This window comes from Vanrija albida (genome assembly GCF_041260175.1).
Source record: "Vanrija albida strain AlHP1 chromosome Unknown contig_5, whole genome shotgun sequence".
Classification (NCBI taxonomy): Eukaryota; Fungi; Basidiomycota; class Tremellomycetes; order Trichosporonales; family Trichosporonaceae; genus Vanrija; species Vanrija albida.
Window position 1 is genome coordinate 323787 of NW_027191424.1, and position 13102 is coordinate 336888.

General features: G+C 64.2%; 6 protein-coding genes across 6 annotated transcripts; 4 read left to right on the forward strand and 2 right to left on the reverse strand.

Moving 5' to 3' along the window:
• Nucleotides 1–621: 621 nt before the first annotated feature.
• On the forward strand, nucleotides 622–1962 carry CWC26 (Pre-mRNA-splicing factor cwc26; the record flags this gene model as incomplete). Its single annotated transcript, XM_069354697.1, has 6 exons — nucleotides 622–653; nucleotides 697–896; nucleotides 950–1412; nucleotides 1509–1587; nucleotides 1637–1733; nucleotides 1865–1962. The coding sequence occupies 6 exons, from the start codon at nucleotides 622–624 to the stop codon at nucleotides 1960–1962; spliced, it is 969 nt and encodes a 322-aa protein (XP_069206768.1).
• Nucleotides 1963–3380: 1418 nt separating this feature from the next.
• Nucleotides 3381–5456, forward strand: Q8F55_006234 (uncharacterized protein; the record flags this gene model as incomplete). The annotated part of the gene is made up of 5 exons (XM_069354698.1): nucleotides 3381–3646; nucleotides 4324–4409; nucleotides 4447–4830; nucleotides 4875–4925; nucleotides 4963–5456. The coding sequence occupies 5 exons, from the start codon at nucleotides 3381–3383 to the stop codon at nucleotides 5454–5456; spliced, it is 1281 nt and encodes a 426-aa protein (XP_069206769.1).
• A 239-nt stretch (nucleotides 5457–5695) lies between these two features.
• Nucleotides 5696–6127, forward strand: Q8F55_006235 (uncharacterized protein; the record flags this gene model as incomplete). Its single annotated transcript, XM_069354699.1, has 1 exon — nucleotides 5696–6127. One exon carries the CDS (start codon nucleotides 5696–5698, stop codon nucleotides 6125–6127), a length of 432 nt encoding a protein of 143 aa, XP_069206770.1.
• Nucleotides 6128–6778: 651 nt separating this feature from the next.
• SUR2 (Sphingolipid C4-hydroxylase sur2) lies at nucleotides 6779–7903 on the reverse strand (the record flags this gene model as incomplete). The annotated part of the gene is made up of 2 exons (XM_069354700.1): nucleotides 6779–7232; nucleotides 7338–7903. 2 exons carry the CDS (start codon nucleotides 7901–7903, stop codon nucleotides 6779–6781), a joined length of 1020 nt encoding a protein of 339 aa, XP_069206771.1.
• A 692-nt stretch (nucleotides 7904–8595) lies between these two features.
• Nucleotides 8596–9367, forward strand: Q8F55_006237 (uncharacterized protein; the record flags this gene model as incomplete). The annotated part of the gene is made up of 2 exons (XM_069354701.1): nucleotides 8596–8769; nucleotides 9089–9367. The coding sequence occupies 2 exons, from the start codon at nucleotides 8596–8598 to the stop codon at nucleotides 9365–9367; spliced, it is 453 nt and encodes a 150-aa protein (XP_069206772.1).
• A 389-nt stretch (nucleotides 9368–9756) lies between these two features.
• Nucleotides 9757–12801, reverse strand: SPT7 (Transcriptional activator spt7; the record flags this gene model as incomplete). Its single annotated transcript, XM_069354702.1, has 10 exons — nucleotides 9757–9943; nucleotides 9981–10421; nucleotides 10458–10776; nucleotides 10814–11546; nucleotides 11585–11992; nucleotides 12030–12160; nucleotides 12214–12274; nucleotides 12322–12390; nucleotides 12540–12632; nucleotides 12796–12801. 10 exons carry the CDS (start codon nucleotides 12799–12801, stop codon nucleotides 9757–9759), a joined length of 2448 nt encoding a protein of 815 aa, XP_069206773.1.
• Between the last annotated feature and the right edge of the window lie 301 nt (nucleotides 12802–13102).

Below are 13102 nucleotides of genomic sequence, written 5' to 3' on the forward strand. Positions count from 1 at the left end.
GAGGTGCAAGGGGGGCAAGAGTGATTGTGGAATCGTGGAATCGGCTTGATGGATGGCCAATGTTGGGTATAATCTCTGGGTTGAGTTTGGGCGGTGGTTTTAAAATGCAAGGTGGTGTGGGTGGGTGCGGTAGCGTTTTGCCGTTGTTGAACGTGGGCAAGTCGATGTGCAAGTGGTCGCGGGCCGCCCGTGAGTGAGAAGGGAGTGGTATCCGAAGCAAAGAAGAGTGATGGGGAACAATGTTTTGAAGTGCAAAAGAGTCGTCGTCGAGGTGGATGAAAAGGAAAGGTGTGATTGACGGCCGTGCGTGCAGTGGTGGCAGTGAGCGCTGGCTGGCTGCGTTGGGCGGCAACTGGGTGTGGGTGTGGGGTGAGTGAGTGATGCGCTGGCTGGCTGGGCTCTCGTGGGGTGGGATGCGTACAGTGAGTGGGTGGCACTCTCCTACGGTGGACAACGAGCCAGGCCAATTTGATCCCGACCCCTCACCACGTGGCTTTCCCTGAAGCCCACGGTCTTTGCGGGATTTGCCTCTTGAGGCACTGCGTCATGCACTTTGAACATTTGGGTGGCAACAAGGACATCAGGCATTGTTTGTGCATCTCATCCACCACCACGCCCACAATGTCCGACCTCAAGGCCTACCTTGCCAGCAAGTGGGTAGCTAGGTGATTCCTGTATGCGCAGCTGACACCCCAGGTACATGTCTGGCCCAAAGGCCGACGCGATCCTCGCGCGGGCAGGCGGCGACGCACCAAAGAAGCGCAAGAAGAAGCCAAAGAATGAAGACTATGTCGGCGGGTCGTCGAGCAGCGCGGGTGGGCTCAAGCTGCAGGACGAGGACGAGTGGGCAGCGTCACGCGGTGACGACGTGGACCTCGAGGGTGCCGATGCGCCTGGTGAGTAGCTGGTCTCTGTCTCATCGCGCTTCGACTCTAGCTGACCCCGCCAGTCGTCGGCAAGGCCCTAGCAACATTCAAGAAGGGCAAGTCTGCGTGGTCGACCGTCGGTGCGACATCTATACCTGTACCCGCCAGCGCGAAGGACGCCGTAAACGACGGCGCCAACGATGACGAGGTCAAGGCCGAGCCGTCGTCGCCGCCAAAACAGCTCACGAAGCGGCGAGGTGGTCTGCGCACAGCAGCACAGATCGCCGCCGAGGCAGCGCAGGAGGCAGCCGAGGCGCGCTCACCGTCCCCCGAACCCGAGTACGACGTGACGGCGACGGTGCACCGTGACCAGTCTGGCCGCGTGCTCGACGTCAACGAGCTGCGCGACGCTGCGCGGCGAGAAGAAGAGGAAGAGAAGAGGAAGGAGGCAGAGAGGAAGGAATGGGGCAAGGGATTGCTGCAGCGCGAGGAGCGCGAGGCACGGGCACGAGAAGAGCGCAAGATGGCCGGACGGGATGTGGCGAGGTGAGTGCGGCGGCGGCGGCGGCGGCGGCGTGGTGACGCTCGCCGGCCTTTTGGCCCAGCGGGTCCGACGGATAGCCAAGCTGACGCCCGCCACAGGCGCGCCGACGACGAGGATATGAACCGAGAGATGAAGGAGCAGGAGCGGTGGGACGACCCCGCGGCCAAGTTCCTCACGGTGCGTGTTGAGCGCTTGTTCTGATGTACAGCTGCTGACGCCGACGCAGAAGAAGAGCAAAAAGGGCCCACGGTACCCGACCTACAAGGGACCGTTTGCGCCGAACCGCTTCGGCATCGCACCAGGATTTCGGTGGGACGGCGTCGGTGAGTGACACGGGGTCGTTGCTGCGGGCGGCGGGCTGCCTGCCTGTCCGTCCGTCTTGGCGCCTGCGGCCAAGACGGGCTAAGCATGAAGGGCAATGACAAAGTGACGACATGCTTACACCAACCCTCAGACCGCTCTACGGGCTTTGAGAAGAAGTACTTCCAGGCGCAGAATGCTGCGGCGCGGCGGACGCTCGAGGCGAACGCCTACAGCATGGAGGATATGTAGGAGGTAGTAGCAGCATGGCATGGCAATGACATTGCGGGTCGGGTAGCTGCCCTGGTTGCCGGTTGGCCGCTTGCCGTCAAAGGCCCTGGGTGCAACGCCGTATCGGGCTTTAAGAGTGAGGGGGGTGTCGTCGGGCGTGTCGTCTGCGCAGCTGCTTCTATTCAATGTCACGCCCGTTTCACGAGTGGGAAGTGGGAAGCGCGAAGCGCGACGCGGATGCACGTGCGGGCGCGTGGACGCGACGGGCGGGCGCGAGTGGGCGAGGCGAGCGAGTGGGTGTGACGGCGAGTCTGTTAAACTCTAGTTGGAGGCCGATGGTGTGGGCTTGGGGCGGGGGGGGCTGGTAAACGGGTGAATTGCAGCCCTGGGCTGAAATGGCCCAGTGGCGGGTTCGGGTCGGCGGCGACCAAGCAGACAGGCGGTCAGGCGGCAGGCGGCAGGCCGGCCGCTCGTGGTCTGTCTCTGAAATCCAGGGTGGGTTGCGACGCCACACCGAGTTGGACGCTCGGGACGACCAAGCTTGCAAGCTCAGAGGTGCAAGTGCACGCTGAAAACGCGACCTTGTTTCGAGTCGGGCAGGCAGCGCAGGCAGCGTCGCGAGGGGCAGGCGAGTCGGGCAAGGGGGGACGAGCAGAGCTGCCTGTGGCCTTGCTATGCCGGGGCAGGCACGCCGCCGGATTGATTCACGCTGCTTGCCAGCAGCAGCGTACCCAGCCAATAGAGGGTGCGTCGGCGGAGGGCCGGGGGGGTCAGCGCTGGCTGGTCACTGGTCGCTGGCCACTCACTGGCTGGTGGGTGGGTTTTAGGGACCCTTTGTCGTCTCGTCTCGACACGCGCCAGGGGGACCGACTTGCCTTCCCCGCGCCGCCGCGCCGCGCCGCCCACCCGCCCAAACGCCCACCGCCTGCCACCCACCGCCGCCGCCGCCGCTGCCGCCCGCCTTCCCCCCCCCTTCTCCCTTCCCTCCCCCCGCGCGGTGCGGGGACGATCGTGCATTGGCATTGGGACTCACTACGAGCATCCACAAGCATCCACAACTCACTCCATCTCGCAACTCGCTCTCACACTCTACACGACACAAGCATCACCTCTTGACACACGCACACGCACACGCCACGACGCGCTCATCGGCGCTCGACGACAACAACAACTGCGACAGCTCCAACCGCATCCCCACCACCCCCACCCCCACCTCCCCACGCCCTCCCCGTTGCCAACCCCCGAGCGGCCCTCACGACCGTCGTCGAGATCGCCTGCCCGCTGCTCGCCAAACATCCCCCCATCCGCGAGCACGCACAACCTGCTCAAACACTACACGTGCACTGCTGCTCGAGCTAGACGCGTCCACAAGCTTCGAGCTTCGCTTCCATCTCACAACACGCAACCAACGGCCCGTGCACCGGCTGACCCAACCAACAATGTCGACCCGCTTTGTCAACCAGGACCTCGCGAGCGCCGTCCGCGACGTCGTCCAGATCCGCAACGGCTCAAACGAACCACAGTACCTCGCAGGCCAGGCCCCGCCCCGCCCCGAGCGCCGCACCCCGTCGCCCAACACGGCCGGCGCTGGCGCCGCGCCCGTCCAGCCTCGCGTGCCGCCCAAGTCGGAGAACCCGTTCGAGACGGACGAGGTTGAGACGTTTAGGCCGTCCGAGCCCAAGGAGATCAAGTCCAAGTCGAAGAGGTGAGTGGGAGCGGGGGTGGGGAGGGGCCGAGTTGCGGTCGGGTTGGACGGGAACCGAGCTGGACATTGGGGCGGGTGGGGTACGCCGGGGTAGTGTCGCCGCGCCGACGACCCCTGTGTGATGCCGTGTGTAGCTGTGCGATGGTGTTGGCAGCGGTGATGGTCTCGAGAGGACAGGCCGACGCGCCTCCGGCTATCAGTCGTGATGTCGCCCGGGCTTTGCTTTCAACTTGTTGGGCTCCCGCAGCCGTGTTTGGCCGCGTTGTGACGCTTCGCGCCGTGCACGCCACGCTGCGGAGCCCTCGTTGGTTGTCGCCTGGCACGCTCGCACGCCACCAAGAAGCCAAGAGCCAAACAATGGGCGTCGTCGTGGTGTGGATGGATGGGGCGGCGGGCGGCGTCGAGAGGACGTGCGGCCGGCGTGGGTGGCGACATGCGAGTTGGATGGCACCACCATCCTCGTCGCGACCTTGCAACCACCCATCATCCAACACCTTCCGACAGACACATCCAACCCATATGCCAAGCCCTCAAAGTCAAGGCTTCACTCGCATCCACAGCCACACTTCCTTCTCGTCGTCCATGTCGAGCCTCTCGGTAGCCCCAAGCGACCGCAGAGGCCGGCGCCCGCCCCCGCGCCGTGCAGCAACCACCAGCAGTGCTGACCCGCCGCGCAGCAGCAGCCAAAAGGAAAAGGACAGGAAGGGCTCGCGCCATGCCGATGTTATCGACACTTGGGACCCAACAGGCCTCGGTTCAGCTAGTAGGTATCACTAGCCGTCGCACCACTGACCCCATAGTGTGGCATCACGCTGGACCGTACGACGCCGCCGCCCCATCTCGCAACCTCAACACGCCCGCAGCCAAGGCGCCCATGTATGCGTTTGGCACGTCGGCGCCCAAGGATGGCCAGTCCCCGGCCGCCGCCGCACCCGCGCCTTCCCCCCACTCGGTTCCCGTGCCCCCGCCCAAGGACAGCGCCGGTGAGCGCCGAGGATCGGCGCGCCCCATCAGCGGACGCGCTAGCGGCGGACTGAGCGGCCAGTACTCGACCAGCGTTCCCAGCGGCAGCTACTTCCCCGAGCACCAGTCCGTGCCCGAGAACGACGGCGACGACCACCCCGGGCGTCGCCGCCAGACCGACAAGGAGCGCGCGCTCAAGGCGGCCTGGGGTATTGATACCCGTGAGTTGCATGCGGACATTGCAGTGCATAGACTTACCCCGCAGCCGAGCCGTATGAGGACTTTGGATGGTCGCCTCGTGAGGACGCCATTGACCGTAGGTATGCCCCCCGTACCGGCGACTAACCCCCCAGTCAGCGACCCCTCGCCTGAGAATGGCAACCCTCCTCGCTCGCCTGGCTTCAAGAACGTGTTTGGTGCCGGCCCCGGCCGCACGCCGCCTGTGGCCGAGGAGGTGTTTTCGCCCACCGACGAGGGCTTTGCCGCCAACCGCGACCGTGGAAGCTTCTCGCGCCCAGGTGTCAAGCGGACCAAGAGCTTGATGCAGAAGATCAAAAGCATGGTGCGTAAACCCGATGAGAGCTTGCCCCCGGTCCCCGCGTGGGGAGAGCGGTCAAAGTCCATGTCGGCAGCGTCCCCTACCGCCGGCATTCTGCGCCCGAGTGGCTATGGCAGTGGTGCTGGCTATGGGCTCGAGTCGACGGCCGTGGAGGAGGAGGAGAATGGAGGAGTGGAGCCTGGTACTGTCAACTTTGCCGACCCGGTCTTTGGAGACGACTGGGACCCAGCGTCTGGGCACCCGGTCTCGAGGAGGGACGGCGAGGGAGACGAGGTCCTTCGTGGATAAGGGCAAGGGCGAGGGGGAGCTGGGTGGGCAAGGGGCGAGCGCCCGAGGATTAGGCCCAGGACATGGACGCGACGCGACACGCTGGGGACCGTCGCGACTCCCACCCTTGTGGGTTCGCTGACTCCCATCAGCGCGATAAGGACGGATCGGGGCGCTCGTCGTCACCAGGCAAGTATTCATCCAGAGCCGAGCCGCCGGTACCGCCTGTCCCAGGCGACGAGCGGCGTGTTTCCCACGCGATGCGCGGGTCGGTCAGCAACCCGGCAAGCGCGCCCGGCAGCGCGAGCGCGAGTGCCGCGGCCACGACGGTTTCATCGCCGGCACGCGAGCGACCCGAAGTTACGTTCGACATCCCGCCCAACGGCCGCCACCACGCACACACCGACGAGCAGGAGGAGCTCAACCCCGAGCCGCTCTCGCCCCTGCGCGACACGAACAACGGTGGCGACTATGTGTCGAGCGGACGCCGCGGCTCGGCCCCTGTGCTGCAGAACACGCACGCCTTTGGCCCCAAGCAAAAGGGCCTGCCGCTGCCGCCTGTTGGGCCGGTCATGCCCGACTTTAACGACCTTGTCCCGCGCCGCGGAAGCGCCGTCGAGGCGACGATCGACAACGGTGTCAAGCGCAGACCGTCGATTGCCAAGCGGTTCAAGGAGCGCGTGAGCAAGTGAGGCGAGCAGCACATTCACGATTGGCGGGCTATTTGACACGACGAGAGACGGATTACTTTAATATAGTTTGTGTATCGATGCAGCGTGGTATATATGCGGGGAGGGAGGGGAGGTGGGGAGGGAGCGGGGAGGTGGGAGATGGTTCGGGTTGTGGCGGCCGATAATCTGATTAGTGGGACGCGCTGGAGAGTGTTACTGCGTCACCGGTTCTCACCACGGAGCGGGCAGGACAGCAGGACAGGCCGGACAACGCACCATGCCCGCGACAACCTCGCGAGCGACACACTGCGTGGCTATTGCTTGGCCCACTTGGCGTTGGGTTGCAGACACTGCCCAGTGTCCATGCCATGTCCCATGCTCGCTGCTTACGCGTACGAGTGGCGCCAGCGCCAGCGCCACCGCACCGACCGTCGCGGCTGTCTGCCGGCGTCTGCCGGCCACCGCGCGTCCTCGTCGGCGGCCGGCGCCCGTGCGTGCGCGCGTGTGTGTGTGTGTGTGTGTGTGTGCGCGCGCGCGTGTGGGATTATAGACAGGGCTGCATCGACTATGAGGAGTGGGTAACTGTACTGCGGTATCGATTATGGCGTTGTTGTACAGATGTGGCATGGTGGGTCTGGTCTGGGAAAGGCACGGGCTGGCTCGGGTCGACGTCTACTCGTCCTTTGCCGGCCGACTCCGCCTAGCGTCGGCCTGCGCGCGCGTCATCTGCGTGCCGAGGAGGTAGTCCCAGTTTGTGAAGAAGGGCTGGGCGAAATTGGCCTTGATGCCGTAGCTCTGGTGGTGGATGTCGTGGTAGTCTGCATTGTTGGCGAAGAAGAGCTGGCACGGGTCCCACCACAGCTTGTAGCCGCAGTGGTCGTCGACCGTCTTCCACGTCGAGAGGGTGAAGAGCAGGATGGCCTGGCGCACCGTCATGAAGGTGAGCAGCTCGGCGATGGCGGCGCCGAGCGTGTCGAGCAGGAAGCCCTCGACCGGGTGGTTGTAGAGGGCGCCAAAGGCGAACGGCACGTAGAGCCGGTGGTGGTGGCTGTGGAACTGGCGGTAGAGGGTCGGGTACGTGTGCATTGCGCGGTGGAGGAAGTACTGCCAGGTGTCGATGATGCAGCTGAGGGGGAGCGAGCGTCAGCGAGCGGTCGAGGCAGGAGAAGGAAACGAGCTGGGCAAGCAGCAGACAGGCAGGCTGCCGCCTGCCCACGGCACACACACTCACAAGCCCGCAAACATCTGCACAATCGGAATGCCCCACCAGTAGACCCAGTTGACAATCTCGTGTCCGCGGCTCTCGAGCAGCTTGACGCCGTACTTTGGCCCGACGAGGAGCAGGACGAGATCGGCGACGCGGGGCGTGATAAACCGCATAGCAGCGACGTGGTCGACGTTGACCTGGTGCGCGAGGATCTCGTCGTCGCTGTCGACCCAGAGGAGGCCGACGAGCGTCTGGATAAACTGCTGGAAGAGCACGGCGCGGATGACCTGCCAAAACCCTGCGCGGTTCTTTGCCTTTGTCTCTGCGCTGTCGTGTATCCTGCGCGCCTCAAAGTACGGGAGCTCGAGCGTGTCGAGCGCGTGGAAGACGGTGCTGAGCACCCAGTACACGAGGACGGGGGCCGCGAGCGCGAGGTACCTGTCGCTGATAAAGTCGAAGATGTGCGGCCGCGTCGTGTGGTAGAATGGCGGGTTGGCCGCCGCCGGCGCCATGGCGGCGAGCAGCGTCGAGTTGCGCGCCTCGTTAAAGGACGGCAGGTAGTCGAGGATGGCGGTGGGGAAGGGCAGCATGGTGGGGGGTGGGAGGGAGGCAAGGTGTTGTCAACTCGGGCCTAAGTAGTCGGTGGTAGGTGGTGTGCCCACGCGCGTCGATCGTGAGACGCTTGGCTGGGATGGGTTGGTTCCGTGCGGGACGTGGGACGTGACGGGGGTGAGGGGGCGTGCACTGTCAAGAGTCAGTCGGGTGCGTCCGTCGACGAGGTCGCAGGTCGTTGCGGGTCGTGTCGTGGCTGAGACGGAGAGGAGTGAGACGACGAGGGGGACAATGGAATGCACAAGAGTCAAGTCAGCTCGATGGGTTGTGGGTAAAGAGTGGGCCGAGATAGGGAAAAAGGCGACGCGGTCGGCCGCCGGGCGCGGGCGCGGGCGCGCGGCGGGTAGGTGGCACTGGCAAGCTGGCAGCACGCACCACCTCGGCATCGGCGTGGGGGGTGTGAGCCCGGGCGAGCGTGCCGCCTCGGCCTGCATGCGACGTGCAGCATGCATGGCGTCCTCGACGCATGCATGCTCCGTCTCGCCCCGCCGTGTCTCACTCACGACGCGCCAAGCTCGGTGTCGTCGCGGGCGTGTGTGCGACACAAACAAGCCAGCCCGCCCGCGTCATTTTTTCCAGGCACGCCAAATTTCTTCCGCCCAGCGTCGCCGCCACTTGCCACTCGACTTGCAACTCTGCTCGACCGTCCTCCCACCACCAACACCACACCATGGGCCGCCTCCGCAGAAGCCGCACCCACCACGCCCGCCGCGACGTGCACCGCGCCGCGCGCACGCGCGACCGCACAAAGGACCTCGACCAGGTGCAGGACGACCTGCTGTACCATAAGAAGAAGCTGCAGGTGCAGCCGATTGACGAGGAGAAGCCGGGACTGGGGCAGTATGTGAGTGTGCCGAACCTGCATGCGAAGCGGGCAGGTGAGACCGTTGCCGCGAGCCGCGAGCGCAGCGAGCGGCGAGGCTGGGTCTCTGTTGTCTCGAGCGAGCGCAGCGAGCGAGCGGGTGATGTAGACTGGGCTCTGGGCCACGGCGAGCTCGAGCGTCAGCCGCGAGTCGTCGTCCGCTCGAGTGTCACCGCTCTCCCCATCTCTGGGGCTCGCCGCGCTCTCTATCGTCACCAGGGCTCGCTGCGCTCGCCCATGGCAACGCCTCGCTGCGCTCGGCCTTCGGCGCCAGCGTCGCTTCGCTCCGCTGACGCCTCAGTACTGCCTCGAATGCGCAAAGTACTACGAGACCCAAGTCGCGCTCAACACGCACACCAAGAGCAAGGTGCACAAGCGCCGCCTCAAGGAGCTCAAGGCGGGCGCCTACACGCCCGCCGAGGCCGAGCGCGCGTCGGGCAAGACGGCGCCCGACAACCGCCAGCGCGGGGTCGAGGACGTGGTCGCTAGGTTTGGCGGCAGCGTCGACGTGAGCGGGACAAAGGTTACCGACGCGCCCGTCAACGGCGTCGAGGTTGACCGCGCGCCGCTCGACTTTTGAGCGGTAGCATGCCCCCCAATGCTCGATGCCGATCCCACGCCCGACTCCACTACAGCAAGACAGCACGACACACACAAAACGGCCCTAGGCCTCACCGCCAGCCCCCAGCACCCCGCGCCCATCGCCTCCTCTGTAACACACTATGTAACTGGGTTTGATAGAGCAGGCGTGCGCCGGCGTGCCGGGCGGCTCCGGCTGACGCGCAACTGCAACACCACTGACATCTGACCGAGTCGGCCTGCATAACAGCTGCGACTCGACCTCCCCCCCGCAACTCTTATCCCACCCCCCAGCTTGCCCCCCAGCTACGCCGCCCTCGCCAGGTCTCACATATATCTCAAGACAACTGTAACCTCTAGCTACTCTTAATCTCAACACTAGCACCACGCCTACTCGTCCTCGCCCTGAGCATCCTCCTCGTCACCCGCCGTCGTCGCAGGCGCGCTGGCGCTCGCACCCCCCTCCCCATCCCGCGCCGCCCGCATCTTCTCCAGATGCGCCTTCTTCTCCGCCGCGCGCCGCTCTCTCTCCTCCTTGGACGGTCTGATCCAGTTGCCCTTGCCGACACCCGGTTGGCTAACATCAGCACTGCCCCACTCCAAGCCCCACTCACCCAGTCTTCTTCGCCGACTTCTTCTCCTTCTTGTCGTCCCCGTTGGCCGCCGCGTCCTTCTTCACCTGGCTCTTCTTCGGCGCCGAAGCCGCCGCAGACTTTTGCACAATCTGGCCCAGCGGGCCGATGGTCGCGTGCACAGTGTCGAACACATCGTCCGCGTCCAAGCCCAGGCCCTTCTCCAGGCGCTGCGCATAGAACGCGTGCATCAGCGCCGGCACATGCTGCTTGTACGTGTTGACGTTGAGCGGGATGAACGGCGGCGGCGGGGCGTAGTCGGGGGCGTCTTCTGTAAGCGCCGCAGCCTGCTCGTTGCCACGTCCACGCCGACCAAAGAACAGCGCCTTGGGCACGCTGAGCGAGTTGAGGCCAAACTCGCGGTCGATTCCGAGCTCGCGCAGACCAAGGAAGTCCTCGCCCAGGTCTTCGGCAAAGTCGCCACTGCATATCAGCACGCATCCCCACACCACTACCCACTGTCGCAGCATGTCGCCGTCGGCCGCAAACAACATGTCGTCCTGGATGACCGGCCCCGTCGTCACCTCCTTGTACGCCTGCTTGACCTTGCGTTGTGTCTCGGCAATCTTGGCCGCGTCGCGCTGGATGTCGTCCTTCATGTGCGATTCGAGGTCGCGCAACTCCACCTGACCGTTCTCGTGCAGCGCATGCAGCACCATCTCCTCAGTGTCCATCTTGTGCGAGAACCCATCTATCAGCAGGCGGAAGGTGCGGCCCATGTTGCGCAGGTAGTCGCTCGCTACGCGCGTGAACATGTCGAGCGGGATTTCGTTGGCCCCTGGGTGTAAGCAACTGCAGGCGCCTTCGAGACATACCCTCAAAACCAGCGTGCGCGAGCATACCAGCGACCGCCCTCTTAAGGGACAATGTCGCCTCCTCCTCGCCAACCTCCCCACCAATCTTCCTCCGCTTGTTGGCCTCGACGCGAGCCTCTTTCCGCTTGCACTTGAAATCGGCTTGCTCGTCGGCTTTTCGTTTCCGCTCCACGTCTGGTGGCTCCAATGGCGGAGGCGGTGGCCCTCCCTCAATCTCGAATCGCTGCCACTCCTGGATCAGGTTCATCGTCCGGCGCGTCTCGGACAGCGAGTCGATCGACTTGTGGACCAGCCTCTCCAAGGACACTGGCTTGGAGGGGACCAATGGTGGCGGTTCTGAATCGGACCGTGGTCGCCGAGCTGTGCCATTGGGCTGCTGCTGCTTTGGCGACATGGAACCGCGTCGCTGCGAGATGCGTTTCCGCTTCGACGAAGGCCCTTGGACCATGCCTGGAACCACAGGGAGGCCCGAGACGTACGCCTCGTCCTTGCCGGTGACACCCCACCAGTACCCCTCCAACTTTGTATCTTCGTCATCGGTCGTCACAGACACTGGGTACCATGTGGGCGGTGCGTTGCCATAGAGGATCTCGCGGGCCATTCCCTTGTCGGAAAAGGACGGGCCTGGTGTGTTGAGGGAAACGGGCTGGAAGTGGGTCATGGTGTAGGGCGTTCGGATCAGTGCGGGTGTGAGCTCCAGGTTGGCCTGGAGATTGGGTCGAAATGGCGGGGGCTGCAAGGTCAGCACAGAACTCGCGACTTTGCACTTACACTCTGCTTCTCCCCATTCACTCGCCCATTCACGCGCCGCTCCCCAAGAGCCGATCCGACGCTAGTCGCCCGTCCATCTCGGCTAGCATCGACTGCTGGGGTCGCCCTCCCATTTGGGTCATCTTGTCCCGGAGCTGGAGTCTGCTCGTTGCCTGGTCGCGCAGTGTCGTCGTCTTCGCCCATGGCGTCGTCGCTTTCGCCTGCAGCATCCTCGTCCTCGGCGGCAGTCGTTGGCGCACCGACACTTGGCTGCTGGGACACTGCCCGCTGAAGCTCTGCAGGGGCCCCCGACGCTGCCAGGAGCGCCAGCAGCGGGTTGTGCCCCTTCTCATCGCGGTCGTGCAACACGCTCAGTTGGTGGTCCGTCTTCTGCCTCATGTACTGTGCAACAGAGCGAAGGGGGTGGTTCTGGCTAATCAGCACGGCCCCCAGCCGTAGCACCCACCATTGTCGTGTTGTATGTCAGACAGTTCTGCCAGATCAGGTCGAGATCCGTGGCAAACTCGGCCTTGGACTTGTACTTGTGAGTCTTGACATTGCGGAGCACTGTCGACAGGTCCATGGGCTTTGTAATGTCTGCAGGGGTGTGAGCGAGCTGCTGGGGAACAGCCCAGCCCAGCCCTACTCACACTGGTAGTAATCTGGCGCATCGCGCTTGGACACGGGCTTGAGGAAGGCCGCTGCTTCAGGCTGCAACTTGTCAACATGGCGCCTCGGCACTGGTACTGGCGACTCACGGTGCTCCTCAAGTCGTTGACAATCCTTTCCATTGATTCGTAGAACGCATCGGACGACTTGGTGTGGGGCTGTACGCATTACAGGCGAGCACAAGCATGTTTGAAGCGCGGATGGTTGATGCAAGGCCCAAAAGTGTCAGCTCAGACGACCGCAATGGCCCTTGTGGGTGGAGATTCGGGTACTCTTTTCGCGGGGAGACGCGATGGGCAGGACTCACCTTTGAGGCCTGTACGTCGACCAACAGTTGCTGAAAGTCGGGATCCGAGAGGCTGGGTGCATCGGATATGCCCTCGAGGTACCCTAGGAGGTACTGTGTGTGGTGGATGCATCGATCAGCGTTGTGGACGGGGCGTGAGGGAGGGGGGCGGCAGCTTGCACCCAGCAGCCAGCAGTAGCACCAGGAGGGAGCCTGCCTGGGTGTGCGGGTGCTGGCCGCCTGGCTGGCTGGGCGGGCGGTCGGCGACCCTACGCACCTTCATAATGGGCCAGAGCCACCGCTAGGCGGGGCGGTGAAATGCCGCTTTTCAAGGCGTTTTATGCAGGCAAGGTTGGTGTCGCTGGGTAGCCCCCGAGGGGGACAGTGTAGCACTCTTAATGGATGCAGTGGATGGATTGATGCGTGCGAGTAGAGTGTCGCTGAAGTGGAATGGGTGTGGGGTGAAAAAGGCCCAAGTAGGTGTTGCAAGTGTGGTGGTCGTGGTGTTGTCGGGGTAGTTGTCAGTAAGGGCAATTTCAAAGTCACAATACAAAAGTCGCCGCGTCGTGATTAGCGCTGGAATG